This window comes from Primulina huaijiensis, chromosome 5 (assembly GCF_012295235.1).
Source record: "Primulina huaijiensis isolate GDHJ02 chromosome 5, ASM1229523v2, whole genome shotgun sequence".
In the NCBI taxonomy this organism is placed as follows: domain Eukaryota; kingdom Viridiplantae; phylum Streptophyta; class Magnoliopsida; order Lamiales; family Gesneriaceae; genus Primulina; species Primulina huaijiensis.
The window spans coordinates 21,702,070-21,728,552 of record NC_133310.1 but is presented as its reverse complement, the minus strand read 5'-3'; the positions used below and the strand labels follow the sequence as shown (position 1 = coordinate 21,728,552).

Below are 26,483 nucleotides of genomic sequence, written 5' to 3'. Positions count from 1 at the left end.
TCATATATAAAATAAAAATTATTATAAAAAGTTTTTATAATAATATTAGATTTTTTTACACAATTATTAAATACAGAAAATTTATTATATATTGTTCGCATAATTTATAACAAATATAAAACTCAGTTAGATATATCTAGATGGTCAAGATATATTATGAAAAAAATTATATATTTTTTAATTAATAATTCAATTTTATAATACTAAATTAATTTGCATTCCATATAAAATTATAATTATAATAACATAATAGGAAAGTAAAGAGAATCTCTGGTCAGAGGGAGAGAGTCGTCTCAGTACTCAGGCGAACACGCAAAGCTCTGTTTCGGCTCTTGCGTTGCATCTATCCGGTACTATTTCGAATGCCGTATGATCGCTACTCCGTGTTCCTTTCCTGATTTCCTGCTTAATTTTTTAAGCTTTTGTTTTGAATTTGTTCGATTGCCTGATCTCTTGCCTAGCGGCTTCTTAATTTACCCGTCCACTGTGTCTTTTAAGTTGTTTGACATACGTTGATTTGTAGTTTGGTATCTAGATTTTTGTGGGCATCTTTTTTTTTTTTTTTTTTTTTTTTTTTTTTTTTTTNGTGTCTTTCGCTCAAATTGTATCGATGCTTTAAGCCTTGATTGTATTCAACTTGCGAAAAGACTTTAGTTTTACATTTGCGGTAACCATTATGAGCTAGTGCGGCGGCTTCAGGGACTTTATCTGTTTAATTTGAGATATTGAATTTGTCGATGCAAGAATTTTTTAGGGTTTTCGCCTCTGGTTTTCTATTAACTTTTTTAAAACAGGTTTTCTACTTTTATAGTATAACGGTTGAAAGCATTCAGTTCTTCGTTGGTTTTTACTGAAAACATGAGCGACAATTTGATGGATAAAGTCAATGCCTTTGGCGAGCGCTTGAAGATTGGAGGCAGCGACTTGGGGCTGAAGCTTAGTGCTGGTGTGAGCACTGTGGGTTCCAAGATGAAGGAACTTTTCCAAGGCTCAAACCAGGCAGACAAGCTTGTGGAGGAAGCCACAGCTGAAACTTTGGAAGGGCCTGATTGGGCTACAAATCTTGAACTCTGTGACATGATCAACCACGACAGGATTAACAGTATTGAATTGATACGTGGAATAAAGAAAAGAATCATGTTAAAGATCCCAATGATTCAGTATTTGGCTCTGGTTTTGCTTGAAACTATTGTGAAGAATTGCGAGAAAGCCTTCTCCGAGGTTGCGGCTGAGAGGGTTCTGGATGAGATGGTGAAGTTGATTGATGACCCTCAGACTGTGGTTAATAACAGGAACAAGGCCCTTACACTGATTGAGTCATGGGGGGAATCCTCAAATGAGCTTCGCTACTTGCCTGTTTATGAAGAGACGTACAAGGTAACACTGAAGTTGGAATTGGAGCAAGCGATGGAAAAATCCCTCTCCCATTTTTTTTATGTGTAAATTTTTTCATACCCATATAAATAATATTTGGATTCGTTTTCTGTTTGTCAATTATCACAACCTTTTAACAGTTTCCTTAATGTTTGATGCATGATATAATTATTCATGCATGCAAGTACAATAAGATAACTTAACCAAGTCATCTGATCCCTTTTATGTCATTCATGGATTGGATGAATTATTGTTGCTGGAAGTTTTCTCATTTATTGTGTATGTACCCCTTTTCTTTATGAAACCATGCTTAGTTACCTTGTTTATGTCAGCTACGGTATTCAGATGACACTGTTACTGGAATTTATCTCTTGAAAATATGTTTCGATGTATTCGACCATACTTCTTCCCATTTCAGAGTTTGAAATCAAGAGGAATACGTTTTCCTGGTCGCGATGATGAGAGCCTGGCTCCTATATTTACTCCTCCTAGATCTGTATCGGCTTCAGAATCAAATACTGCTCTGTCACAACAACATGATGTTATCCCTGCACGAAGCTTTTCAGCTGAGCAAACAAAGGAAGCCTTTGATGTAGCTAGGAATAGTATAGAGCTGCTAGGCACTGTCTTATCATCTTCACCACAACAAGATGCTCTGCAGGTTTGCTTTGGTTTTTTAAAGTCCAATTTGCCATATGAAGTTATCTTATTCTTATGGGTGTATTAAAGCTCATTAAGCTATAAGTAACATTATGGTTTTTTCTTATTTTTTACTGCCCTTTTTCTTTCATCAATTCAAATCTAATTTTTGAGAATGCGGTCCGAACTCGTTTCTTTGATAAGTTCTCTCATCCACCATTCAGCCGCGAGAAAAATGGGTGAAATCCATCCTTGCTTGTTCTGTTACCTTACTATTCATTTAGAAAAAAAATCATATTGAATGCCATCAGAATCGAGATTCTAAATCATTGGGCTACTTCTTCTGAAGTTTGTGGGATTTGATCTTAATTTTTGTCGTGTTATATGAGTCATAGTTGCCTTTTGCCATTGATGAAAGGAACCGTTTGTTGACCTTATTCATTAAGGTCTCTCTTACCATAAATAAGAATTATATTTGTGAAAATTAGAGAGGTTTATTTAGTGCATCCAAGTATAAATGTCAATGTCAAGTCCAAGAAAGAGGTTTACATTCTTCCTTACCAAAGTTTTTGTTTTCTGTCATTTTGACCTAGGAAGTAATTGTGCTTATATTTCAGGCTCTTTTCATGTTTGTGAAATTTTAAGGTTTTTTATTTTCAATCCAACGGCTCTGCTGTTCTTTTGATGCCGGAACACACTACAATGGAATTTGTCAAATTTGAGGGGGGGACGTTGGGCTTGTGAGGTGGACAAGTAAATAGTGTGCAAGCTGACTGAGGCACCGATCTTTTCCGATGATTGGCCGAATAATTTCATATTTTCCATCAGACACTTTCTCTCTCTTTGTTCTTTATTATTTTTTGGAGAAATGTTGGGATTGCTCAAAAAGTCATTTTATTTTATTTTTCTAACAATATTATTTTTCCAATGCTGCCTTAGTTTGAAGGCTCATTTTGGTTTTCCTCGTGCTTTAAATTTGTTGCAGGATGATTTGACCATCACACTTTTACGCCAGTGTCGCGAGTCACAATACGCTGTTCAGAGCATAATAGAGTCATCCGGGGATAATGAGGCCCTCCTTTTTGAAGCACTGAACGTGAATGACGAGATTCAAAAAGTTCTATCCAAGTATGAGGACATGAAAAAACCTTTGGTGGTTCCACAGGAGCCCGAACCTGCTATGATACCTGTTGCTGTAGAGCCTGACGACTCACCCCGTGTGGGAGGTGGCAAAGAAGAATCTTTGGTCCGAAAATCATCCGGGATACGGTCTGGAAGCCATGGAGGAGCGAACAACGATGAAATGATGAATGATCTGGATGAGATGATATTTGGTAAGAAATCCGGTGGCACATCGGAAACAGCTCATGATACAAAGAGAAAGCAGACGCCGAAAGATGATTTGATTACCTTTTGAGTACCGTGCTTCATGTACTTATATTACTCGAGAAAAAGGAACGCAATTGCGATGTTTCCTATCATTTTGAAATTTGGATACTCGTACATTCATGTTCGTGGCAGATATATATGTTTTTTTTAATGTATTCACAATAGACCTGCATTGGATTGAATACAACATTAATTACCTGTTGTTTCTTGGGTATACGTTAATCGGCGCTTTGTTCGTGGAATGGGGGAGGCAGTATTCATTGTCGGAGATCTGATGCAATTATATTTGATAAGGTCAAGGTCGTGCAACGCATTATTATTATTTGGTGTTTTCTTCGTTGTCTGTGACATGCCAAGTTGTCGCGTGGAATGCGGTGATGGCCCCTTCCTTGCAGTTGCAACCCACGCATCAGCCATTTATGTCGATTCCATTTCAATTTTTTTTTCTCCTTACTTCCAATTTCTCAGCTGGCATTGATAAGAAATTTAAGCATGAAAACCAAATATTTTTCTTTGAAATAATAATTTTGTCGATATGGTTAGATACTCGTCTATGATATATTAAGATTGAATCGTGTAAAAAATAAGGATTTGTAATTAATTATTTTTTTTTAATGATGTGACTATGTGAGAACTTACGGTCGTCATGATGCGTAATGGATAATCTGTCGGACTAACACAATAATTGGCAAATCATGTTAGCTAGGTAAATTGCATAAAGAAAACTCTATACGACATGCTCGAATACTTCACGAACTCGCACACCCAGGATCTATTTATTTATTTTATTGAAAACGTGACTGGTGTTTATATTTCTTTTGAAGATGTAATTGAGCAATGAAACAGTGGAGAATTTTCTGGTTAAAGAATTTTACTTATAGGAAAATTAAGTGATCCCATACAAATGGGATTTTTAGTGAAATTAATGACGTGGTTTTTTGACTCGATCGTATCCAAGTAATAAGGAAAAGAAGATGGTGGAGATATTGAGTAAATCTTGTCCGAAAATATTACAGTGTATAAAATCTGAGCTCATTTGGTGAATTTTATATTCCCAGCCTGTCAACTACGTTACGGACGCGCATTCAGCCATATTATGTATAAGTATTGCATGCTAGGCATACTAGCACATATGTACATATTTTGTATACAGAGAGAGTTAGAGAGACAGGAAATACAGCAACTTCGTTCTCAAATAGAGGGGAGTACAGAGAGGAGAAGTGGAGAGATGGCGGGGCGGTAGAATTCGGCTCCGGCTCCTGATCCTTTACTTTTTGAGTTGTATTTAAAGAAAATCTCAGGTATATATGATTTCATCATTTTCAAGTATTTACAATTTGTTGCATACAAGATTGGTTTAGCAAATCTCTCACGCAATTGTATTTGTTCAATTTATATCACGGCCTGTTCAATTTTTTTGGTAAATTTATTAAAAAAAAATTCAAGTACTTTATAAGATGTTAATGGCTTTTTCGAAAGCTTTTTAAAAGATCTGGTGATTGCGGGACGAGATTGTTTGATAATGTATGCGTCCATTTGTGCCTGCAATTTTACGTGTCAGCTTGAACTTTGATACGCCTTAACTATGGCCATTGAACTTTATTGCTGATCTGTTTGTATTAATTCTTCAGGTTTAAACGGCACATTCTTCATTTAGTCTTTGAAAATTATGGCATCCAAGTCATTTAAGGCAAGCAGGTCGGATCTATCGACATCATCTGACTTGCTTGATTCACAGAACGGCAAACCGCCATTGCCTCCACACGTTACTTTTGCTCGGAGGGCCTCATCTGGTCGATATACTAGCTATTCAAGGGATGATCTTGATAGTGAACTTAGTAGCAGTGATTTTATTAACTACACAGTGCACATGCCACCAACACCTGACAACCAGCCTAGTAATCCCGCCTCTCAGAAAATTGAAGAACAATATGTCTCTAGTTCACTCTTCACCGGTGGATATAACAGTATTACACGGGCTCATTTGATGGATAAGGTCATCGAATCTGAATCAAACCATCCCCAAATGGCTGGCTCGAAAGGCTCTTCTTGTGCAGTTAAAGGATGTGATGGCAAGGTGATGAGCGATGAAAGAGGAAACGATATTCTCCCATGTGAGTGTGATTTCAAGATATGCCGGGATTGTTACATAGATGCCCTCAAAATGGGAGAGGGGATTTGCCCGGGTTGTAAGGAGCAGTATAAGACAACAGATTTGGATGAGGCTATGGATAACTGGCAAACATTACCACAACTTCCACCGCCAGTGTCGAAATTGGAGAGAAGGTTGTCGTTGATGAAATCAAGAAAGTCCGCACTTGTGAGGAGCCAGACGGTGGATTTTGATCATAACCGGTGGTTATTTGAAACCAAGGGAACATATGGATATGGAAATGCTTTTTGGCCGAAGGAGGGAGTCCTTGACAATGAGAAGAATTGTGATATTGTCGAGCCTCTGAACAAACCATGGAGGCCTCTTACCCGTAAACTAAAGGTTCCAGCCGGCATCATCAGCCCATACCGGTACATCATCTTGGCCTATATTTTCCTTTAGAAGTAGGAACATAATCTTGTTTGATGATAAGTTTTTGCTCTTCCATACACTAGTTATGCAGAGAGCATGTGGTGAACTGAACTTTTTGCTTCCCATAATTATGTACGCTTGTGCAGCCTTCTAGTTGTTGTTCGAATGGTCGTTCTTGGGCTTTTTCTGACATGGAGAATCCGCCATCCAAACAATGACGCAGTTTGGCTGTGGGGAATGTCTGTAGTTTGTGAGATATGGTTTGCTTTTTCTTGGATTCTTGACCAACTACCAAAGCTCTGTCCTATAAATCGAGCTACTGATCTTAACGTCTTGAAGGAAAAATTCGAAACACCGAGTCCCGGCAATCCAACTGGGAAGTCTGATCTTCCAGGCATAGATATCTATATCTCTACTGCAGATCCAGAGAAAGAACCTCCTCTTGTCACAGCCAACACCATTTTGTCTGTACTGGCAGCTGATTATCCGGTTGAAAAGCTAGCATGCTATGTCTCTGATGATGGCGGGGCACTTTTGACCTTTGAGGCTATGGCGGAAGCTGCAAGTTTTGCAAATATATGGGTCCCATTTTGTCGAAAGCATAGCATTGAGCCTAGGAATCCAGAATCGTACTTCAATTTGAAGAAAGATCCTTACAAGAACAAGGTTCTTAAGGACTTTGTCAAAGATCGGAGACGAGTAAAGCGTGAGTATGACGAGTTCAAGGTTCGAATAAATGGCCTGCCGGACTCAATTCGTCGTCGATCGGATGCCTATCATGCCAGAGAGGAGATTAAAGCCATGAAGGAACAGAGACAGAAGAAAGAAGATGAACCTTTAGATGCTGTCAAGATCAAGAAAGCTACGTGGATGGCGGATGGAACACACTGGCCTGGCACTTGGTTGAATGCTTCAGTTGATCACTCAAAGGGTGATCATGCCGGAATAATACAGGTAAATCTTCAACTTGGTTTTTTATAGAAGACACAATTAAACTTGTCATGCTCAAGTATCAAGAAGTACATACAATACTACCCCCTTCTCATTGTGTTGCAGGTGATGTTGAAGCCTCCCAGTGAAGACCCACTCGGTGGAACAGCCGAAGATCGTGGTTTTATAGACCTAACTGATGTTGATATTCGTCTACCGTTGCTTGTTTATGTGTCTCGCGAAAAGCGTCCTGGCTATGATCACAATAAGAAAGCAGGTGCCATGAATGCTTTGGTCCGGGCTTCCGCAATCATGTCTAATGGTGCATTTATTCTTAATCTTGACTGTGACCACTATATTTATAACTCCCAAGCTATGAGGGAAGGAATGTGTTTCATGATGGACAGGGGTGGCGATCGTATCTGTTATGTTCAGTTTCCACAGAGATTCGAGGGTATTGACCCATCTGATCGGTATGCTAACAAAAATACTGTCTTTTTTGATGGCAACATGAGGGCTCTTGATGGGCTACAGGGTCCAGTTTATGTTGGAACTGGATGTCTTTTTCGGCGGATTGCCCTCTATGGGTTTGACCCACCTCGGTCCAAAGAACACAGTGCAACCTTCTGCAGCTGTCGCTTCAGCCACCGAAAAAGGAAAAGGCATGCTGCAATTGCTAATACACCAGAAGAGAACAAGGCTCTGAGAATGGGCGATTCTGATGGCGAAGAAATGATTAATCATTCTCTTGCCCCGAAAATGTTTGGTAACTCGATCTTATTAATTGATTCAATTCCTGTGGCGGAGTTCCAAGGTCGACCTCTTGCTGATCATCCAGCTGTCAAGAATGGACGACCATCTGGAGCTCTCACCATACCTCGAGATCTTCTTGATGCACCGACTGTTGCAGAAGCAATAAGTGTCATATCTTGCTGGTACGAGAATAAGACTGAATGGGGACGGCGTGTTGGATGGATTTATGGGTCTGTTACAGAAGATGTTGTCACTGGTTATCGGATGCACAACCGGGGATGGAAATCAGTTTACTGCGTCACAAAACGGGATGCCTTCCGTGGAACCGCCCCTATCAACCTCACAGATAGACTCCATCAGGTTCTTCGTTGGGCAACGGGCTCAGTTGAGATATTCTTCTCCCGCAACAATGCCTTATTAGCAAGTTCAAGAATGAAGGTCCTTCAAAGAATTGCATACCTCAACGTTGGAATATATCCATTCACCTCCATATTCTTGATCGTTTACTGCTTTCTTCCAGCTCTGTCACTCTTCACTGGCCAGTTCATCGTCCAAACCTTGAACGTAACATTCTTAGCATACCTCCTGATCATCACTGTCACACTCTGTAGTCTTGCAGTACTAGAGGTCAAGTGGGCTGGAATCGAACTCGAAGAATGGTGGAGGAACGAGCAGTTTTGGCTGATCGGTGGGACTAGTGCCCACTTAGCTGCCGTGTTTCAAGGCCTCCTTAAAATAGTTGCAGGAGTCGAGATATCATTCACATTGACATCAAAATCAGGAGGCGATGATGGCGATGATGAGTTTACTGATCTTTATGTAGTAAAATGGACTTCGCTTATGATCCCTCCAATAGTGATCATAATGGTTAATCTGATAGCTGTAGCAGTTGGTATCAGCCGGACAATATACAGTGTAATACCGCAATGGAGCCGTTTACTTGGTGGGGTGTTCTTTAGCTTTTGGGTTTTGGCTCATCTATATCCCTTCGCAAAAGGGTTAATGGGAAGAAGAGGAAGGACTCCAACTATCGTTTTTGTTTGGTCAGGGCTTATTGCTATCATCATATCGCTTCTATGGGTGGCAATTAATCCGCCGGCTGGGGCAAACCAGATTGGGGGCTCATTTCAGTTTCCTTGACATATTAATCGTTCATTGTGCAGTCTGAGTTACAAGGAAATTGAGCAGACAGAAACATTGGGGGCTCTTCTTTTCTTTTGTCTGCTTAGATAGAGCGTCTGCTGCATGTATTCATTTCATTTATTGGTTTTATTCTTTAAAGTTTCCATTAAAAAGAAAAGGAAAGAAATCATACGTGTCAATTTTGGAAATTTACTAAATTTCAGACGACTACCTTATGGATTTTTATTACCAAGATTCAATCCAATTATAATATGTAAAGGACTAGCCACACATGAAATTTTTTGAGAGGGGGCAAGAAAAGCTCAGAGAGTGAACTGTCCTTCACCATATCCTCCTTTCATTTGCTTTTCAGATTAAGATCTTTTAGTAATAGCTATCATTTCAATGTCTTCTGCTGCCGTATAACTAACACATGTAAAAAAAAGAAATTTAAGTGATTCTGGTCATTTATGTGTATATCATTAAATAGTTAACATTGGATACCAATTACAGCTTTGGTCATTTCAACTACATAAGAAATATTCCGTCTTTTACTCAGTAATATTTAACTGCTCTTGTTATACAGTAAATAAATGACGGGAATACGGCATGCAATGAGGATGCAACAACCAAGAGAGCTTCAAAATCTAACAAGTTCATGAAATGTTTCGAGCATTGCATAATCAAGAAAAATATAGCTAATGTGAAAATGTGAACCAAACATCGTAACAGCATAACATATCAATGCCGTTTGCTTAAACGTACATCAGAAATTGAATTATACTTGAAAAACTCACAGTTGAGGGAAGAACCGTCATATACCGGGAAACGAGCCACCCAACGACTCCTCATAAATCCATACTGCTTCAAGTCTTTGAATAATTGAAGCCACGGGCCATTGAAAACCTTAATTTCATGCTACGAGTTAACAGTTGGAGTAGGATTAGCGGCTTCTGATGATCTGACAGTTTCTTCTTCAATGCATTCCATGTCTATCGTCATATCTTCATGAACCTCTGCTTCCTCTACCTCAGTCATTATTTCATCTTTGTCTTCTTCGGCGGGTTTGACACCATTTTCTGCTGAATTTGTCTGTGGCAGGGTCCTTCCACATTCTTCATGAGCTCCATTTGAACTTTGTTCGGTGGAAGGCGGATTACCATCAGTAGAGATTGTCAACATAGATGTGACCAACAAATTCTGTCGAAATAAAAAACAAGAAAACCTGAATTTTTAACAATCCTAGCATAATTGTGTAGGTATATCAGGAGTAAACCAAAATTTGGCCGTACAATACTGATGATGCATTTTCTTTATCGATCATCAATAATGGCAGGAAGCAAATCATAAAGTTAAACCATAGATAGAATCATATCATGACATTGGAGTGTAAAAACAATGCCAAGTGGGGTGAAAGAAATCCACAAAAAAAAATGTAGGATTTGTCCAGCTAAACTGAAGCTCAGGTGTTAAAAAAAAGACTCCGTTTGGTTTCATATAAGATGGGGTTAAAGGAAACGAGGGGGAATCAAATTTTGTTTCTGAATTTAGGGTGTTTGGTTTTAGGAAAGTAAAGGTGGTCCAACGTAGTCAGTTGTAGGAGTTCCACAATTGTGGGTAGCATTAGATTTTTAAACAAGTTAGTGGCAATCTTTTAGGGAACATGATACATAAAAAACACAGTGAAAATGGAAATAAGATTTTCATGAAAAAATTCTGGAAAATAATTATTTCCTTATTTTCTTTTATCCGATTGCCAAAGGACCAAACTCTCTATTGTCTTCTGTACAAATGAGAATATAGGAAAATCAACCTTTTGAACTAACCACGACTTCCAAGAACATCAAACACCAAGCGATCTGGCTTTTTATGCATAAAGATGAAATATAACATGCATCAAGTCTCAGGGAATTTAAACAATAGAAGAGCTGCTTCAGTATAAAGTTTAACCCCCAGATTCATATCTCTTTTCGAATTCAATTGGTGTTTTCATTTTTATTGGTGTTGGCGGCCACGGTAAGAGTAAAAGTCAATGAAATACCTTTTCTAGAGCCAATGTGAGCTTTGCGAGCCTGGGATATATACTTCTTGCAGACAACAGGATCTGTTTAATCAGGATTACAAATACGTTACAGATGCATAGATTAGAAAATATAATTGAAAGAAGGTAAAACAACGAGACCTTGATCCAGGGCCAGAAAAATGCTACAATAAGGAAAATAACAGAAACTTCCAGGGAAAAAAAACTGGTAATGAAGTCGTTGACAAGCTCACCTCACAAAGCCTTTGCAAAGTAAACGGAGGACCTTCATCAAAGCTACCAAGAGCTGCACAGAATGACACAATAGGAGAGCTCGACACCGATATTAATATCCTAAATCAACTCGAGAAAGATCTATTCTTCAAACTGTTAAGTGAGCATCGACTCAGAAAACAACATTTCAGACCCAATTAGAAAATTAAGGATGTCTCATGTTGCCAATCTTGAATCTTGGCTCATGTGAGAGTAGTAATCCTGGTATTTTTCCTTGCCCATAAATATACATATACCTCTTACTTCAACGTCATGCAAAATAAATAACAAGAAAATTTGGCTCCTCATTCTTAGAAGATTTAGGATGTCTGAAATCACCAATGTTGAACCTTGGCTCACATGAGTAATAGATTCTGATTTTTGTCTCACCCATAAATATACATACACCGCTTACTTCAACATCATGCAGCAATAAATAACAATAAAATTTGGCCTTTCACCTTTTCAGTGAAGATAGAGAAAAAATTAAAGAGCCTGGCCCGAATAGAGAATAAAACGGCAAACACGGAGTTGCTTAGCATGCATATTACACCAAGCGTTGTCGCTTACTAGAGTATTTGGGGCAAAGTCAATGGATTACTCAGACCCGACATCATATCACAATAAATAAAATAAAGAAGGTGCGCCACTGGGAAGTACCATCGTCCAACCTTTTCACCAACACCTGGAAGGTTTCTCCTAATAAGGAAAACTGTTGGTCTATAGTCATCTTTGCCTCTGGATATTCTGACAGGATCTTCAAATGAAAATTAGAAGAACTATTGTCAATATTTAAAAAATGGATATTTTGCTCACAGAAAAATCATATTAAACCAGCAGGTAGAGCAAAATCTGTATTTAACCACAGTCATGGAGATTGAAGGTCTACTCAGATATAACAAATGAAACACAAAATGTAGTAACATACTGTTGACAACCTGTCATATCTCCCAATACCTGTTTAAGATAGTAAGATAGAATATTCTTTAACTTTTTCCAATCTTGCCTGAGATCAAACAATAGAATGACAATTAATCCGTAATAAATTCAAATATTTGGAACAGATTCCTCTAAAGCAATACAACTAACATGTATTTAACTTATGAAGTAGATCAGACTTCCTGGTTGTGTTATAGGTAGCAATTATAGAAATGCTCAGGGGTCATAGTCGTTCATAAATATTTTTTTAATAAATATTCACTTAGTTTTGGAGTTCTATAGTTAAAAAGGTTTGTGTCAAAATTGATGCTAGAATTCTTTATATTTGGTTCCACTGGAAATACAAATGCTATTGATAATAATGAATATCATGCACCGATGACTAATAATTAATCAAAATATGCGACAGCAATACATGATAATTTCTCAGCAACAATAAAATGGAAAATAAATGTAGGATCCCGCATCTATAATAAGATTTATTAATATTACAAACATACAAACAAACAGATTAAGAGTCTAAGACATGAAACGCAAATCTAGCAAGGAACACTTCGATAACAGAAAAGCCTACCAAAACCTCCCAGTGGATGCACTTGTTTCTAATGCACATCTTACTTCTTCCGCCGAAAATCGAAGGGATTCTATGCCTCTGTTATCTCTCATCACAAGGAATTAATCACAAGAATAGATAAATACTTGAAACACAGAACTTCAATAGGGAAACTAAAACTATTACACGTGATTCGACAAGTCGGAGACAGAACGGTCGCAATTCTGTTCCGCGTCATGGTCGGCCGTAACAGCCAAGTTCTCAGGGTTCTCATTTGCAGCCACCTCCATTTACAACACCTCTATCTGCAGAATGCGTTCATTCACTTAATAATCAATCATCAAACGACGAAAAGTAAATCAAGAAAACAATTTATTCGAATTGTTTACAGCTCCCGATTTAATCGAAACTCGTATCGAAACAGGCATTGAAAACCCTAGATTAACAGGTAAGTAATCACAAAATCCAAACTGAAATAGAAAACTCACCAGAGAGAATAAAAATTCTGGGAATAGAACTTCGAATCCAACGGTAAATGAGAGAGAGCGAGCGACTCTTCGTAAACAGTAGAATTAGAGAATTAGTCCTTAACTCATAACAGTGGGAGAAAACTGGTTTGGCACTTGAGTATGTTTATACTTGGCATTCGATTTCACTTTTTCAAGCCCATTGCTTACAATATATAATATATATTTCCACTCATGTTTATCTTTTCAACATGTCATCGAGATATAATTTGATATGTTTCATCACATAAAATTTGATGAGAAGCGTCTTATTAGTCGGTACGATATGACGAACGTATCAAAATATTCATTTATAATATTTTTGTATGCTGAATCTCTTTATAAAATCACAAATAATAGAGTATTATAAGCCACAAATTCACAATCTATTAGCAATAAAATTTATATTTCGTTTTATAAATAAATTTTATACTTGAAATAAACGTGAGTAGTACAAATTAGAATTAAATAACATAGATTATATTTTTTTTATTGACGTCACGTATGAATGTGGATAAATACTTATTACGTATAATCTTACGTAATTAATACTCTAATGTTACGTTTATTTGAAATTATTAATTGGATTTAGCGTGATTTTCAGTTTTTTATTTGAGTAATGATAAATAATCGTTGGTTCTTATAAATGGAAAGAAAATAGAAAGAGATGGTCTCTTGTGAGACGATCTCACGAATCTTTATTTTTGAGACATGTCAATCCTACCGATATTCACAATAAAAAAATAATACTCTTAGCATAAAAATTAATATTTTTTCATGGATGGTCCAAATAAGATATTCGACCCACGGAATTGATCCATGAGACCGTTTCACGAGAATTTTTGTGAAATAGAAAATGCGGATATGGTATTCATTCACAATCTTTTGATCTGTATAAATGGAAAGAAAAATGACAAAATTGTGATATTTCATTTTATTACCATTCTAATCAATCAAACGAAACATATTATTATTAATCCGATTTCATGCAAATATATAGTTTTATGTAAAACATAGAAATTTTGATTATAAAATAATGATGAGACTATTTTCAACCAGGTGCATTCCCAAATTATTTTATTTTGGCAAATATTTTATTTCTTTATTTTTTATTATCTTAAAATTTTAGTACTATTTCACTTGAAGTATAATTATTTTAATTACTCTAACATAGTTTGGATATGTTGCATATTCACCACATATTTTTGTGATTACAATGATGACACTCACTTATTGAATGTATATTTTTTTTATATTTCACCACATCTAATACACGAGTGTCGGGTCTCGCGAACACAAGGGACTTCACAACCCTAGCCCAGATAACGTAACTTTGAAAACAGCCCATGGCCCAACCCCATCCGAACACATTTACTTTTACCAGGATACCAAAAACAGCCCATGGCCCAACCTGCACGTTTACTTTTGCCGAGATACCCCGAAATTAACTACGAATCCGCAGAGCTGTACGGGGTAATTTTGTCAAACGATATATCAACGGCTTTATTCTCAATATAGCCGTTACAATTCTCTTTCCTAAACAAAAAATTTGCGGACTTCGCAAGCTGCAAGCAATCCCTAATTCGCAAAATTTAATTGTATATAAACCCCTCCGCTTCTTGTACTATACTACCAATCAGTCAATCGCTTTACAATCTCTTTTGCTCGATCTATCGAATTGTTGGGGGGACGGCGCTTTGGCCACCGCACTCTCTTTTAACGATCTCTATCTCGTGATTACTGGGTTTCTTTTAATTGTTTGTTTAATTCAAATTTTAGATTGAAATTTGATTTAGCTATTTGTTTCAGTTTTTTTTTCTCGTAAAAATTTTGTTTGCAGCGTGTTTGATTTCTTGATTTCTGTGGATATCACTCAAATTCTCACACACTCGCACAAAGCACACCTCGATCTGTATTTCTGTTTCTGTGCTATATTTTCCTGCCTGTTGTGTTGTTTTCCCATAGTGATGGATGCAGGAATGATCAACTCTTCGGCGTCATCGAACAAGACTCAATCGAGATACCCGCTTCAAGAACAGCATCTACAAAAAAGAAATTCGAGGGAAAACGTATGTCATTGTTGCTTTGCCTATATTTCTCGTTATTCTTACCAGACGGATATACTTTTATCTGTCGTGAATGTTTAGGTGCATCTACTGCTTTCAAATGTTTTGTATATTTGGCCAGATTATAGATTGATAAGCCTGCCTTTTTATTGACAAGAGTTGACAGAAAAAAAATCATTTTTAATGTATTGATTATGCAAATCCTGAGTTTAGGAAAGTCATTATTTGGGTGCAATACCTGCCAACGGATGGAGTTATTAATTAAACAATTTTGGTTTTTTATTTTCTTTGAGGATTGTATCAGCTTAGGGTTCTTAAATTGTCTGGTTGATCCTCCAATGTGTGTAGACTAGCATTTTTCTGAGATTATTTATGCTACATGTATGTATCGTAGTTTCCAGAGAGAAAACCGTTTGTGCATCTCAGTAACTGAATACATGTTTTGCAACAGTTGGATCGATTCATACCTAATAGATCAGCAATGGATTTCGATTATGCACATTTCATGCTTACAGAAGGAAGGAAAGGTAAGGAAAATCCATCCATTAGCTCTTCTCCGTCCAGGGAGGCCTACAGGAAGCATCTTGCAGAAACATTCAACATGAACAGGACGCGGATATTGGCATTTAAGAACAAACCGCCAACACCGGTGGAGGCTATTCCAAACGAGTTTTCGTCGACTGCTCACCAAGCCAAACCTGCCAAACCCCGCCGACACATACCCCAGGTTGGTTGGTTTTTTCTTCTAGTGTTCTTGTATTACATAGGGGCTTCTAACTTACCGCCCTCACCGGGTCTTCATGCAGACTTCTGAGAGGACATTAGATGCCCCTGATCTTGTGGATGATTACTATTTGAATTTGTTGGATTGGGGAAGTTCCAATGTTCTTTCTATTGCTCTTGGAAGCACTGTATATTTGTGGGATGCCTCTGATGGAAACACATCAGAACTTGTTACCATAGATGGAGAAAGTGGCCCAGTTACCAGTGTCAAATGGGCTCCTGATGGAAGGCATATTGCTGTTGGTCTGAATAACTCTGAAGTTCAGCTTTGGGATTCCACAGCTAACAGACTTGTAAGCGCCTTTTATGATTCATATATCTTGGTTGACATTCTTCATGTTTCTTTTGATTCACCAGTCAAACAATATTCATTACTGATCCTGCAGCTAAGAACATTAAAAGGAGGCCATGGATCACGAGTTGGTGCTTTGGACTGGAACAATCACATTTTAACCACTGGAGGAATGGATGGACAGATCATTAACAATGATGTCAGAGTGCGCTCACACATAGTTGAAACTTATAGAGGGCATCATCAAGAAGTTTGTGGTCTTAAATGGTCAGCCTCTGGGCAGCAGTTGGCCAGCGGTGGAAACGATAATCTCCTGCACATATGGGACAGGTCCGTGGCTTCATCAAATGCTCCAACGCAGTGGCTGCACAGGCTGGAGGAGCATACTGCTGCTGTAAAAGCACTCGCATGGTGTCCTTTCCAAGGGAACTTATTGGCCACTGGCGGAGGTGGAGGTGACAGGTGCATAAAGTTCTGGAACACTCACACTGGCGCTTGCTTGAACTCCGTAGACACAGGTTCACAAGTATGCGCTCTTCTGTGGAACAAGAATGAGCGAGAGTTGCTTAGTTCACATGGTTTCACTCAAAATCAGCTCACTCTCTGGAAATACCCTTCCATGGTGAAGATAACAGAGCTCACTGGTCATACATCTAGAGTTCTCTTCATGGCCCAGGTAGTTAAACTGATTTTGACGACTGGTATCTTGAATACTTAAATTCTTGATAAAAACTTGTTTATATTCACTATATTCTATGTGATGCAGAGCCCGGATGGCTGCACAGTGGCGTCTGCAGCAGGTGATGAAACTCTTAGGTTTTGGAATGTTTTTGGGACACCTGAAGTGTTGAGTAAGCCGGCACCCAAGACAAATGTAGAGCCATTTGCACACTTGAACCGCATTAGATGATGATGATTCAGTTGGTAATTGGCGTTGACTGCCGCTGTAATTGAACTGAATTACTTACTATTTTTTTTAATGTAAATTTGTAGGAGTATTATAATTCCTAAATTTTGTAGGCATGGCAAGTCACACTCCTTCGTGACAAATACAGATAATAAACTTGTATATGTTGAAAAATAATATTTAAAATGTGTGTATTGAATATTTGAATGTTGAAAATTAGATAAAATTAGGTGTTGAATATTGAAATTTGTGTGTATGAAGGTAATGATGTAATTTATTTTTGGATTATTTGTAAAAATTTTCTATAATAGATCTCTCATTTGTGAAGAAAATCACAATTGAGTTGAGAGAAAAATATTATAAAGTGTGTAGTAGTGATAATTTTGAGAGTTTGATATTTTTACTTTTTACCGTAAATTTTTACTTTTTCACAACACGTTATCAGCACGAAGCTCTAAAAGTCCTCCATATTTTTCCAAGCTCCAAAACAGAAGAAAAAGGTAACAAAAAACAAAATATCTTATGACACCTCATTATAATATTGTGATATGATATACATAATTATTTAAAACATTACTAATATTATATACACCATATTATTACCATAAAAGTATACAAATACATACATTTATTTTCTTGTACACCAACGGTCATAAACGGTAACAAAACGGCTAGTTTTTGCCCTATAAATATGATCTCACAAACATATTCAATCACTCCAACTTTCTCTTCTTCTCTAAAATTATTCTTCATCAAATTTTTGAAGAAAAAAGAAGATGGGTTTTACAAAGTTATTTTTAATTATTTTGGTTATAATACTCACGAATCTTGTACTTATCGGAGAATATCCTCCTCATGTGTTTTCTTTATTTTTACGAATGCGTATTTATTGTTTATCCATTACTTTGTATTGCAATATTCATTAACTAATAAAATGCATCATAATTTTTTTTAGTACCACCATGTCAAACTTGGCAAAGCTCGAATTTGTTGCACTCGACATTACGGGGAAAAATTATATGCCATGGACTCTCGATGTAGAAATGCATCTTGAGTCATTGGGTCTAAGCGAGACCATTAAAGAAAATGGTATATCTTCATCACAAGAAAAAGCAAAAGCTATAATATTTTTGCGTCGACATCTCGATGAAGGTTTAAAATGCGAATATCTCATCGAAAAAGTTCTCATGGCTCTGTGGAAAGGATTGAAAGAAAGATTTGAACATATAATGGAAGTTATACTTCCGACCGCCCGTGATGAATGGAATATGTTAAGATTCCAAGATTTTAAGAAAGTCAGTGATTACAATTCAGCGATGTATCGAATAATCTCGCAGCTAAAATTTTGTGGACATGAGGTCACAGAATCGGAAATGCTTGAAAAAACATTTTCCACGTTTCACGCATCAAATATAACTTTACAGCAACAATATAGAGTGCGTGGATTTACGAGATATTCTGAGCTCATCGCCTGTCTTCTTGTGGCGGAAAAAACAACGAGCTAATAATGAGAAATCATCAGTCCTGACCCACTGGATCATCAGCATTTCCAGAAGTAAATGCTGTAAGTAAAAATGAATTTAAACCTGAAACCAAAATCAAATTCAAAGACAAGGTTTTGGTCGAGGTCGAGGTCGTGCTCGTGGACGTGGACGTGGAATTGGTCGTGGTCGTGGTCGAGGCCGTGGTTTTGAAAACAATAGAGATAGTTATTTTTCTAACTCATCTCAAAAGGGCGTCACGAACCACCCACAGAAAAGGCATCATGAGAACATGAGTGTTAATGAAAATCACTCGAAAAGATTTGAAAGTTCTTGTTTCAGATGCGACACTCCAGGACATTGGTCTCGTATTTGTCGAGCCCCTGAGAACCTTTGCAAGCTCTATAAAGAATCGATAAAAGGGAAAGAAAAAGAGACCAACTTCACTGAGCGAAGTGACCGTTTGAGTGATTCAACTCATTTTGATGCTGCTGATTTTATGAATGATTTCTCTGGAAATGACCAATATGTTGGTGGTATAGAAATAAACAATATGTTGGTGGTATAGAAATAAACAATATTGATGCTGCAGATTTTTTCAATGATTTCTCTGAAAATGAACAATATAGTGGTAGAATATAAATGTACAATAATTTATTTTTCATGTATTTATATGATAATGTTTTATTGTACAATTATGATATGTGTTATATTTACATATGTATTGTCATTAATTTTTTTTCATTGCATATTTTTTGAAGTTCAAATATGGAAAATGCTATGAACAAAGCTAAAGTTTGCATACCCGATAGTGGTACAACGCACACTATTCTCCGAGATAAAAGATATTTCTTGGAACTAAAACCAACAAAAACAACGGTGAATACAATATCAGGTCATGTAGACTTGATTAAAGGATGTGGTAAAGCACAATTTTTGTTACCTAATGGTACAAAATTTTTGATCAATGATGCTTTATATTCACCACAATCGAAAAGAAATTTGTTGAGTTTTAATGATATATATTCCCATGGGTATGATACTCAAACAATGAATGAAGGGAATGAGAAATATATGTGTCTTACCACATATAAATCAGGAAAGAAATATGTGATTGAAAAACTACCAATGCTCCCTACTGGATTGCATTATACACATATACGTCCCATTGAATCAAACATGGTAATTGATAATTCTTCAATATTAACCAATTGGCATGATCGATTAGGACATCCTGGTTCAACAATGATGCGAAGAATTATAGAAAATACACATGGTCATCCATTGAAAGACCAGAAGATCTTTCAGAATAATAAGTTTCAATGTAAAGCATGTTCTCTTGGAAAACTTATTATAAGACCATCACCAGCCAAAATCCAAACTGAATCACCAATGTTTCTTGAACGTATTCAGGGTGATATTTGTGGACCAATCCATCCACCATGTGGACCATTCAGATACTTTATGGTATTGATTGATGCCTCCAGCAGATGGTCACATGTATGTTTATTGTCAACTCGAAATGTTGCATTTGCAAGATTACTTGCTCAAATAATAAAATTGAGGAATCAATTTCCCGATTATACAATCAAGAAAATTAGACTTGATAATGCTGGTGAATTTACTTCCCAGACTTTCAATGATTATTGTATGTCTATGGGAATCATTGTTGAGCATCCTGTTGCTCATGTACATACTCAAAATGGATTGGCTGAATCATTGATTAAACGTCTGCAAATGATTGCTAGACCAATGATTATGAAAACAAAGCTCCCTATTTCTATATGGGGACATGCAATTTTACATGCTGCTTCATTAATTCGCATCAGACCAAGTGCATATCATAAATACTCCCCATTGCAGCTTGCATTTGGTAAAGAACCAGACATTTCTCATCTGAGAATTTTTGGATGTATGGTGTATGTGCCTATTGCACCACCTCAACGAAAGAAAATGGGACCTCAAAGAAAGATTGGAATTTATATTGGTTATGATAGTCCATCGATCATTCGATATCTTGAACCACAGACAGGCGACGTGTTCACAGCACGTTTTGCTGATTGTCATTTTAATGAGGAAATCTTCCCAATGTTAGGGGGAGAACAGAAACATACCGAAAAAGAAATTACATGGTATGTATCATCATTGTTACATCTGGATCCAAGAACAAAACAATGTGAAAAAGATGTACAGCAAATTGTGCACTTGCAAAGAATAGCAAATCAAATACCAGATGCATTTGCAGACACAAAAGGGGTAACTAAATCATATATACATGCTGCAAATGCCCCTGCTCGAATTGAAATTCCGAAGAAACAAATTGAAGATAGTCATGATGTCATTAAACGCCTGAAGCGTGGAAGGCCAGTTGGTTCCAAGGATAAAAATCCTCGAAAAAGAAAATTCATAGAGAAACACAATGATCACAAAATAGAGAATGATGTTCCTGAAGAAACACATAATGATCACAAAATAGAGAATGATGTTCCTGAAGAAACACATGATGATGAAAATGTTTTGTCAGAACCACAAACTGACGAGAATCATGAAATCTCTATCAATTATATTAATACTGGAAAAATATGGAACCGAAAAGATATAGAAGAAATTGATGATATATTTTCTTATAATGTGGCAATCGACATCATAAATGATAATGAAGATCATGAACCAAAATCTTTTGGTGAATGTAAAAATCGGCAGGATTGGATAAAATGGAAAGATGCCATCCAGGTTGAATTGGATTCGCTAAATAAACGTAATGTTTTTGGACCTATAGTCCTTACACCTGAAGGTGTAAAACCTGTTGGATACAAATGGGTTTTTATTCGAAAGCGAAATGAGAAAAATGAAATAGTAAGATATAAAGCTCGACTTGTTGCACAAGGTTTTTCTCAAAGGCCTGGAATTGATTATGAAGAAACGTATTCTCCCGTGATGGATGCAATTACGTTTCGGTATTTGATTAGCTTGGCAGTATCTGAAAATTTAGAAATGCGTCTTATGGATGTTGTTACAGCTTACTTATATGGATCACTTGATAGTAATATATATATGAAAATCCCTGAAGGATTTAAGATGTCTGAAGCACAAAGTTCAAAACCCAGAGAATGTTATTCTGTGAAATTACAAAGATCATTATATGGGTTAAAGCAATCTGGCCGAATGTGGTATAATCGGCTAAGTGATCATCTGATGAAAAAGGGATATGTAAATAATTCAATATGCCCTTGTGTTTTCATTAAGAAAACAACATCCGGATGCGTAATTATTGCTGTATATGTTGATGATTTAAACATCATTGGAACGAATAATAAAATTTATGAAGTTGTGTCATACTTGAAGGAAGAATTTGAAATGAAGGATCTTGGAAAAACCAAGTATTGTCTGGGTTTACAAATTGAACAAAAAGAATGTGGAATATTTGTTCACAGAAAAATTATACAGAAAAGATCCTTAAACGTTTTAATATGGATAAATCAAATCCTTTAAGTACTCCAATGGTTGTTAGATCATTAAAAATAGAAAAGGATCAATTTCGTCCATGTGAAGATGATGAAGATATTGTTGGTCCAGAAGTACCATATTTAAGTGCTATCGGTGCCCTTATGTATCGTACAAATTGTACAAGGCCTGATATATCTTTTGCTGTAAATTTATTGGCAAGATTTAGCACATCTCCGACAAAGAGACACTGGAACGGAATTAAACATATATTCCGTTATCTACGAGGAACGGCAGACTTGAGACTTTTGTATTCAAAAGATGCTAATCCAAGTATAATTGGTTATGCTGATGCTGGATACTTATCTGATCCACACAAGGCACGTTCCCAAATTGGATATGTATTTACTCGTGGAGGCACTGCAATTTCTTGGCGTTCACAGAAACAAACGCTCGTAACAACTTCATCAAATCATGCCGAGATTATTGCACTACATGAAGCAAGCCGTGAATGTGTGTGGTTAAAATCAATGACCCAACATATCCAAATCTCATGCGGATTATCATTCGACGAGAAGCCTGTGATACTATATGAAGATAATGCTGCATGTGTTGCTCAAATGAAAGAAGGATACATAAAAAGCGACAGAACTAAACATATTCCTCCTAAGTTCTTCGCATTCACCAAGGAGCTTGAGAAGAATAAATGTATTGATGTTCGTCACATTCAATCAAGTGAAAACTCATCAGATCTCTTCACAAAGGCACTTCCTACGACAATATTCAGAAAGCATATATATAATATTGGGATGCGCAATCTACGAAATTTGTGAAGAATTGTTCGTGTCAACATGAGGGGGAGTTTACGTGACTGCACTCTTTTTCCCTTACTATGGTTTTTATCCCAATGGGTTTTTCCTAGTAAGGTTTTTAACGAGGTAGTATGAAAACACGTAATGAAGACAATCATTATGATCATCATCACAAGGGGGAGTGTTGAAAAATAATATTTAAAATGTGTGTATTGAATATTTGAATGTTGAATATTTGAATGTTGAAAATTAGGTAAAATTAGGTGTTGAATATTGAAATTTGTGTGTGATGATGAAGGTAATGATGTAATTTATTTTTGGATTATTTGTAAAAATTTTCTATAAATAGATCTCTCATCTGTGAAGAAAATCACAATTGAGTTGAGAGAAAAATATTATAAAGTGTGTAGTGTGATAATTTTTAGAGTTTGAAATTTTTACTTTTTATCGTAAATTTTTACTTTTTCACAACAGTATCAAATTAGTTTTAAAGTCGTGAAAATGTCATAATAATGTTAATTATTAAAGAACAATGTTTGACTTGACACAATATGTAGTTATTACCTCCCATCCTCGCCAATTTCTTGGGTTCATCGTTTACTCGGTTGGAAGTTGTAAATGTTGGCGTTATTATCGTATTTTCTTGGCAAATCTTGTAGGAATATTCTTCGTGCTGGAAAGCATATACTGTATTATATTATTATTTTATATATCATTTTCACAAAAACATCATAATAACAAGTGACTTGATCAAATAACAACAATAATTGCAATAAAATAACAATAAGAAATACACATCAATTTTTCAACTAGGTAATCTAACCAAAAGTTCCACTATATCTAAAACATTGCCAAAATATTTTAATTATCTATATTATTTTGCTAGGCAAGCTCACACAACATGACTAAAAAAATCATTTCATCATTTTTTATCCCCAATGTTGAAAATAAAATATATGTTGTAATACCACCTTATTGAAGAAAAATAATTAAGTTTTGGTTAAATTGCATTTTTGGTTTTGTATGTTTATGTCTCTTTTGCATTTGGTTAACTTTTATGTCATCAAAATTTCGTCTTAGTTTATTAATTTTGAGTTTTGTTTTACAATTTTATTCATTTTATCGATACTAATGATATGTATGTTGAAAAATGACTTAAATCACCCAAAGAAACTGAAATATACAAAATCTAAATTGAGATTTGATAAATAATAAAACAAAATATTTAGAAATAAACATAGATTACCTTTTACAACATTGAAGATTTATCAAGAACACGAAAAGTCAAATTTCAACCGTCCACACATACCCGTTAACGACTCCGTTAACAATGTCTGATACAGTAGGGAAATCTGACGGCGGTTGGTCTTCCGTAGTAGCAGGGGAATGAAAAAGAGAGATCAGTTGTATGTATATATGGTGGGGAGATGCATACAAAAGACACCCAATCTTCATCTAATCCTCCTCATCTCTCAGCCAAACCCTTTCTCTATCGCAGATTACCAGTTCTCCCAGAGAATTTTTGATTGTATGGCAGCTAATTTGCAGAGCCGAGGATTGGCGATCTTCAGTAAGCAATTTGTCAGCCGGGTCCGTTCCCGAGATTCCACCGTAATCAGGTTTGCTTCTCTCTGTGTATGTATGTAATTACTGTGGTGTTAGTTCTATCTGTAGCTGCTTTTGTATAGACTGTATTGTTTAACATGAATGTTGATTACTTTTGGGGACTGGCCGTGTTACTGACCGGACGGACGTTACCCTTTTTGCTTTGTTTCTCGGTGATCGGAATTTCATTTCGTTATTTGGAGTTTGTTTCGATTTTTTTTTTAATCCTTTTTCGAGATTGAAGGCCTTAGATTGTTATGTTTTCAAGGATCTGTACGACCGGATCACTTGATCTTGCGCTCAACTAAGCTTTATCTGCTCACTACTTCATGTGTATACTTTGTTGGATGGGGGTATTTTTATTTTATTTTATTAAAATTTAATAACTTTTTTTCAAGATATTGTAACTGCTGTATTTCAGTTAAAAAATATAAATGGATTTAAAGAATATGCTTCCTGGTCAATCGATTAGAGAGGTGGTTTGTTTTTATATAACGTGACAAGTTTAGAGTATGTTGCTTGCACGTTTTCGATAACATGTTGATAAGGTACTATCAGGGATAGGATGAGAGGATAAAAGATGGGGACATTGTTCATTAGCTGAAACATGTGGAGTGTGGACCTCTGGTCCTCTCCACATCAAGGAAATGGATTTATTATTTAGTGGGGTTGAATATCTGTGCCTTCTTTATGATTCCATCTGATTCACAAAGGTTATTTTTGGATATTTTGACAGAAATGTTTGGTAAGTTGGTGAACTAAGATAATTTTGTCGTATTAAAAATAATTTTTTTGTAGTGAACATGGTTTTTGCATTTATGTTTGGCTTGGGTAATTTGATGAAGTTTGGTTGTTAGGCAGTCTATTTTTGGGTTGAGAACTGTTTTTGTCCCATTCTTGAAACACCCCATCTTCATGTTTATAACTAGATCACCTACCTTTCATATGCACGTCTGCTACTCAACCACTTACCTTTTAATCTCACACACACAAAACATACTTCGTATGGTGGAAAATAAGTGATTCATGCTGAATAGGGACAATCTTGTTTTTTATTAGTACCCTGTGCTATACTAAGAAACGAACTAAATCCGGCTTACCCTGTTTTATTTAACACTATCATATGAAGCTCAATTCTCATTTCTTCCAGCGTCTTCCATGTATTGTAGTATGTGTTGAATTGATCTCATTAATGATAATCTAGGAGAGGTGTGCACGTTTCAACCTACGACAAGAACCCCGACGAAGATCATGCTTTCTCTGCTTTGGTTCCAGACAACGTGATCCCACCACAAACTCAACAATATTGGGCTCCTCACCCTAAAACTGGGGTATTCGGCCCTGCAAAAGATGGACCAGCCTTGGCAGATGAGGATGGTGGTTCAAACGGCGGTGCTAATTCAGTGCTGGAGCAAAAGGCCTTCTTCCGTCCTCTCGAGGACTTGGACAAGCCACACCACCCTTGACTCTGATGAAAGAAGTACCATTCCACCCGGCCTAATAAGTATTTGCACGTGTGTTAATTTTTTACCGTACTACTCTCACGCTGTGTACAAAGATTTTAGTAGCATAATATCAACTATTTCACCATTTAAATATGTAATACGGGAGTGGGAAAATTGTACACTTTCCAAGCCATTTAATGGGCTTAAAATTGGTTTCCCCCCTCCCATAATATATGTGATTACAAAAACTTTTGGAATACCGGCTGGCGAATATTCTATTTTATTCACTCATGAAAATTTATTATTTTTTATGTAAAAAGTAGTATTTATTATTATAAATATTAGTAGAATTGATCCATTTACAGATCCGTCTCACGATAGACCTATTAATGTTATTAATATTAAAGAATTTTTCAACAAGATTTCTCGTGCTTGACTTCCTTATATAGATAGTGTTTGCAAATATTTTACAAAAATAATCATGAATATTTCTTTTATAAAATTGCACAACTTTATAAAGTAAATTTATATTAACTTTGTATCAAGTATTTTTTTTTGTTGTATCCAGTATTTAATAATGTTACTTAAATAAACACTACATAAGATGTGTGCGTCAAAATTTGTGT

General features: G+C 36.3%; 5 protein-coding genes across 7 annotated transcripts; 4 read left to right on the top strand and 1 right to left on the bottom strand.

Annotated features, from left to right (window-relative positions):
- Nucleotides 1-231: 231 nt before the first annotated feature.
- On the top strand, nucleotides 232-3,604 carry LOC140977143 (TOM1-like protein 1). Of its 3 annotated transcripts, none has more exons than XM_073441734.1 (4): nucleotides 232-350; nucleotides 812-1,377; nucleotides 1,793-2,035; nucleotides 2,999-3,604. In XM_073441734.1, exons 2-4 carry the CDS (start codon nucleotides 859-861, stop codon nucleotides 3,428-3,430), a joined length of 1,194 nt encoding a protein of 397 aa, XP_073297835.1. In that variant the 5' UTR covers nucleotides 232-350; nucleotides 812-858; the 3' UTR covers nucleotides 3,431-3,604. The 3 variants fall into 3 exon arrangements, with proteins under 3 accessions (XP_073297835.1, XP_073297836.1, XP_073297837.1); XM_073441735.1 differs by having other exon boundaries at nucleotides 252-350; nucleotides 795-1,377; XM_073441736.1 differs by having other exon boundaries at nucleotides 258-367.
- Nucleotides 3,605-4,545: 941 nt separating this feature from the next.
- On the top strand, nucleotides 4,546-9,208 carry LOC140977141 (cellulose synthase-like protein D3). The gene is made up of 4 exons (XM_073441733.1): nucleotides 4,546-4,703; nucleotides 5,034-5,925; nucleotides 6,073-6,880; nucleotides 6,983-9,208. Exons 2-4 carry the CDS (start codon nucleotides 5,072-5,074, stop codon nucleotides 8,747-8,749), a joined length of 3,429 nt encoding a protein of 1,142 aa, XP_073297834.1. The 5' UTR covers nucleotides 4,546-4,703; nucleotides 5,034-5,071; the 3' UTR covers nucleotides 8,750-9,208.
- Nucleotides 9,209-9,370: 162 nt separating this feature from the next.
- On the bottom strand, nucleotides 9,371-13,173 carry LOC140977140 (uncharacterized). Its single transcript, XM_073441732.1, has 8 exons — nucleotides 13,005-13,173; nucleotides 12,703-12,821; nucleotides 12,538-12,615; nucleotides 11,982-12,030; nucleotides 11,685-11,781; nucleotides 11,006-11,058; nucleotides 10,773-10,835; nucleotides 9,371-9,931 (listed from the first exon to the last, which is right to left on the bottom strand). Exons 2-8 carry the CDS (start codon nucleotides 12,804-12,806, stop codon nucleotides 9,650-9,652), a joined length of 726 nt encoding a protein of 241 aa, XP_073297833.1. The 5' UTR covers nucleotides 12,807-12,821; nucleotides 13,005-13,173; the 3' UTR covers nucleotides 9,371-9,649.
- Nucleotides 13,174-14,580: 1,407 nt separating this feature from the next.
- On the top strand, nucleotides 14,581-17,237 carry LOC140977139 (cell division cycle 20.2, cofactor of APC complex-like). Its single transcript, XM_073441731.1, has 5 exons — nucleotides 14,581-15,091; nucleotides 15,540-15,815; nucleotides 15,895-16,164; nucleotides 16,258-16,839; nucleotides 16,930-17,237. Exons 1-5 carry the CDS (start codon nucleotides 14,990-14,992, stop codon nucleotides 17,071-17,073), a joined length of 1,374 nt encoding a protein of 457 aa, XP_073297832.1. The 5' UTR covers nucleotides 14,581-14,989; the 3' UTR covers nucleotides 17,074-17,237.
- A 6,939-nt stretch (nucleotides 17,238-24,176) lies between these two features.
- On the top strand, nucleotides 24,177-26,117 carry LOC140977138 (late embryogenesis abundant protein At5g17165-like). Its single transcript, XM_073441730.1, has 2 exons — nucleotides 24,177-24,426; nucleotides 25,617-26,117. The coding sequence occupies exons 1-2, from the start codon at nucleotides 24,194-24,196 to the stop codon at nucleotides 25,876-25,878; spliced, it is 495 nt and encodes a 164-aa protein (XP_073297831.1). The 5' UTR covers nucleotides 24,177-24,193; the 3' UTR covers nucleotides 25,879-26,117.
- The last annotated feature ends 366 nt before the right edge of the window (nucleotides 26,118-26,483 follow it).

What these genes read in the sequence shown, in the direction of transcription:
- LOC140977143 (XM_073441734.1), top strand. Translation starts at nt 859, where the DNA reads ATGAGCGACAATTTGATGGATAAAGTCAATGCCTTTGGCGAGCGCTTG. An exon ending in TTTATGAAGAGACGTACAAG is followed by an intron (nt 1,378 to 1,792) that starts GTAACACTGAAG and finishes TTCCCATTTCAG; the next exon opens with AGTTTGAAATCAAGAGGAAT. An exon ending in CACAACAAGATGCTCTGCAG is followed by an intron (nt 2,036 to 2,998) that starts GTTTGCTTTGGT and finishes AATTTGTTGCAG; the next exon opens with GATGATTTGACCATCACACT.
- LOC140977141 (XM_073441733.1), top strand. Translation starts at nt 5,072, where the DNA reads ATGGCATCCAAGTCATTTAAGGCAAGCAGGTCGGATCTATCGACATCA. An exon ending in GGCATCATCAGCCCATACCG is followed by an intron (nt 5,926 to 6,072) that starts GTACATCATCTT and finishes ACGCTTGTGCAG; the next exon opens with CCTTCTAGTTGTTGTTCGAA. An exon ending in ATCATGCCGGAATAATACAG is followed by an intron (nt 6,881 to 6,982) that starts GTAAATCTTCAA and finishes ATTGTGTTGCAG; the next exon opens with GTGATGTTGAAGCCTCCCAG.
- LOC140977140 (XM_073441732.1), bottom strand. Translation starts at nt 12,806, where the DNA reads ATGGAGGTGGCTGCAAATGAGAACCCTGAGAACTTGGCTGTTACGGCC. An exon ending in TCCGACTTGTCGAATCACGT is followed by an intron (nt 12,616 to 12,702) that starts GTAATAGTTTTA and finishes GAGAGATAACAG; the next exon opens with AGGCATAGAATCCCTTCGAT. An exon ending in GCATCCACTGGGAGGTTTTG is followed by an intron (nt 12,031 to 12,537) that starts GTAGGCTTTTCT and finishes GTTTGATCTCAG; the next exon opens with GCAAGATTGGAAAAAGTTAA.
- LOC140977139 (XM_073441731.1), top strand. Translation starts at nt 14,990, where the DNA reads ATGGATGCAGGAATGATCAACTCTTCGGCGTCATCGAACAAGACTCAA. An exon ending in AAAGAAATTCGAGGGAAAAC is followed by an intron (nt 15,092 to 15,539) that starts GTATGTCATTGT and finishes GTTTTGCAACAG; the next exon opens with TTGGATCGATTCATACCTAA. An exon ending in CCCGCCGACACATACCCCAG is followed by an intron (nt 15,816 to 15,894) that starts GTTGGTTGGTTT and finishes GTCTTCATGCAG; the next exon opens with ACTTCTGAGAGGACATTAGA.
- LOC140977138 (XM_073441730.1), top strand. Translation starts at nt 24,194, where the DNA reads ATGAAAAAGAGAGATCAGTTGTATGTATATATGGTGGGGAGATGCATA. An exon ending in CGAGATTCCACCGTAATCAG is followed by an intron (nt 24,427 to 25,616) that starts GTTTGCTTCTCT and finishes ATGATAATCTAG; the next exon opens with GAGAGGTGTGCACGTTTCAA.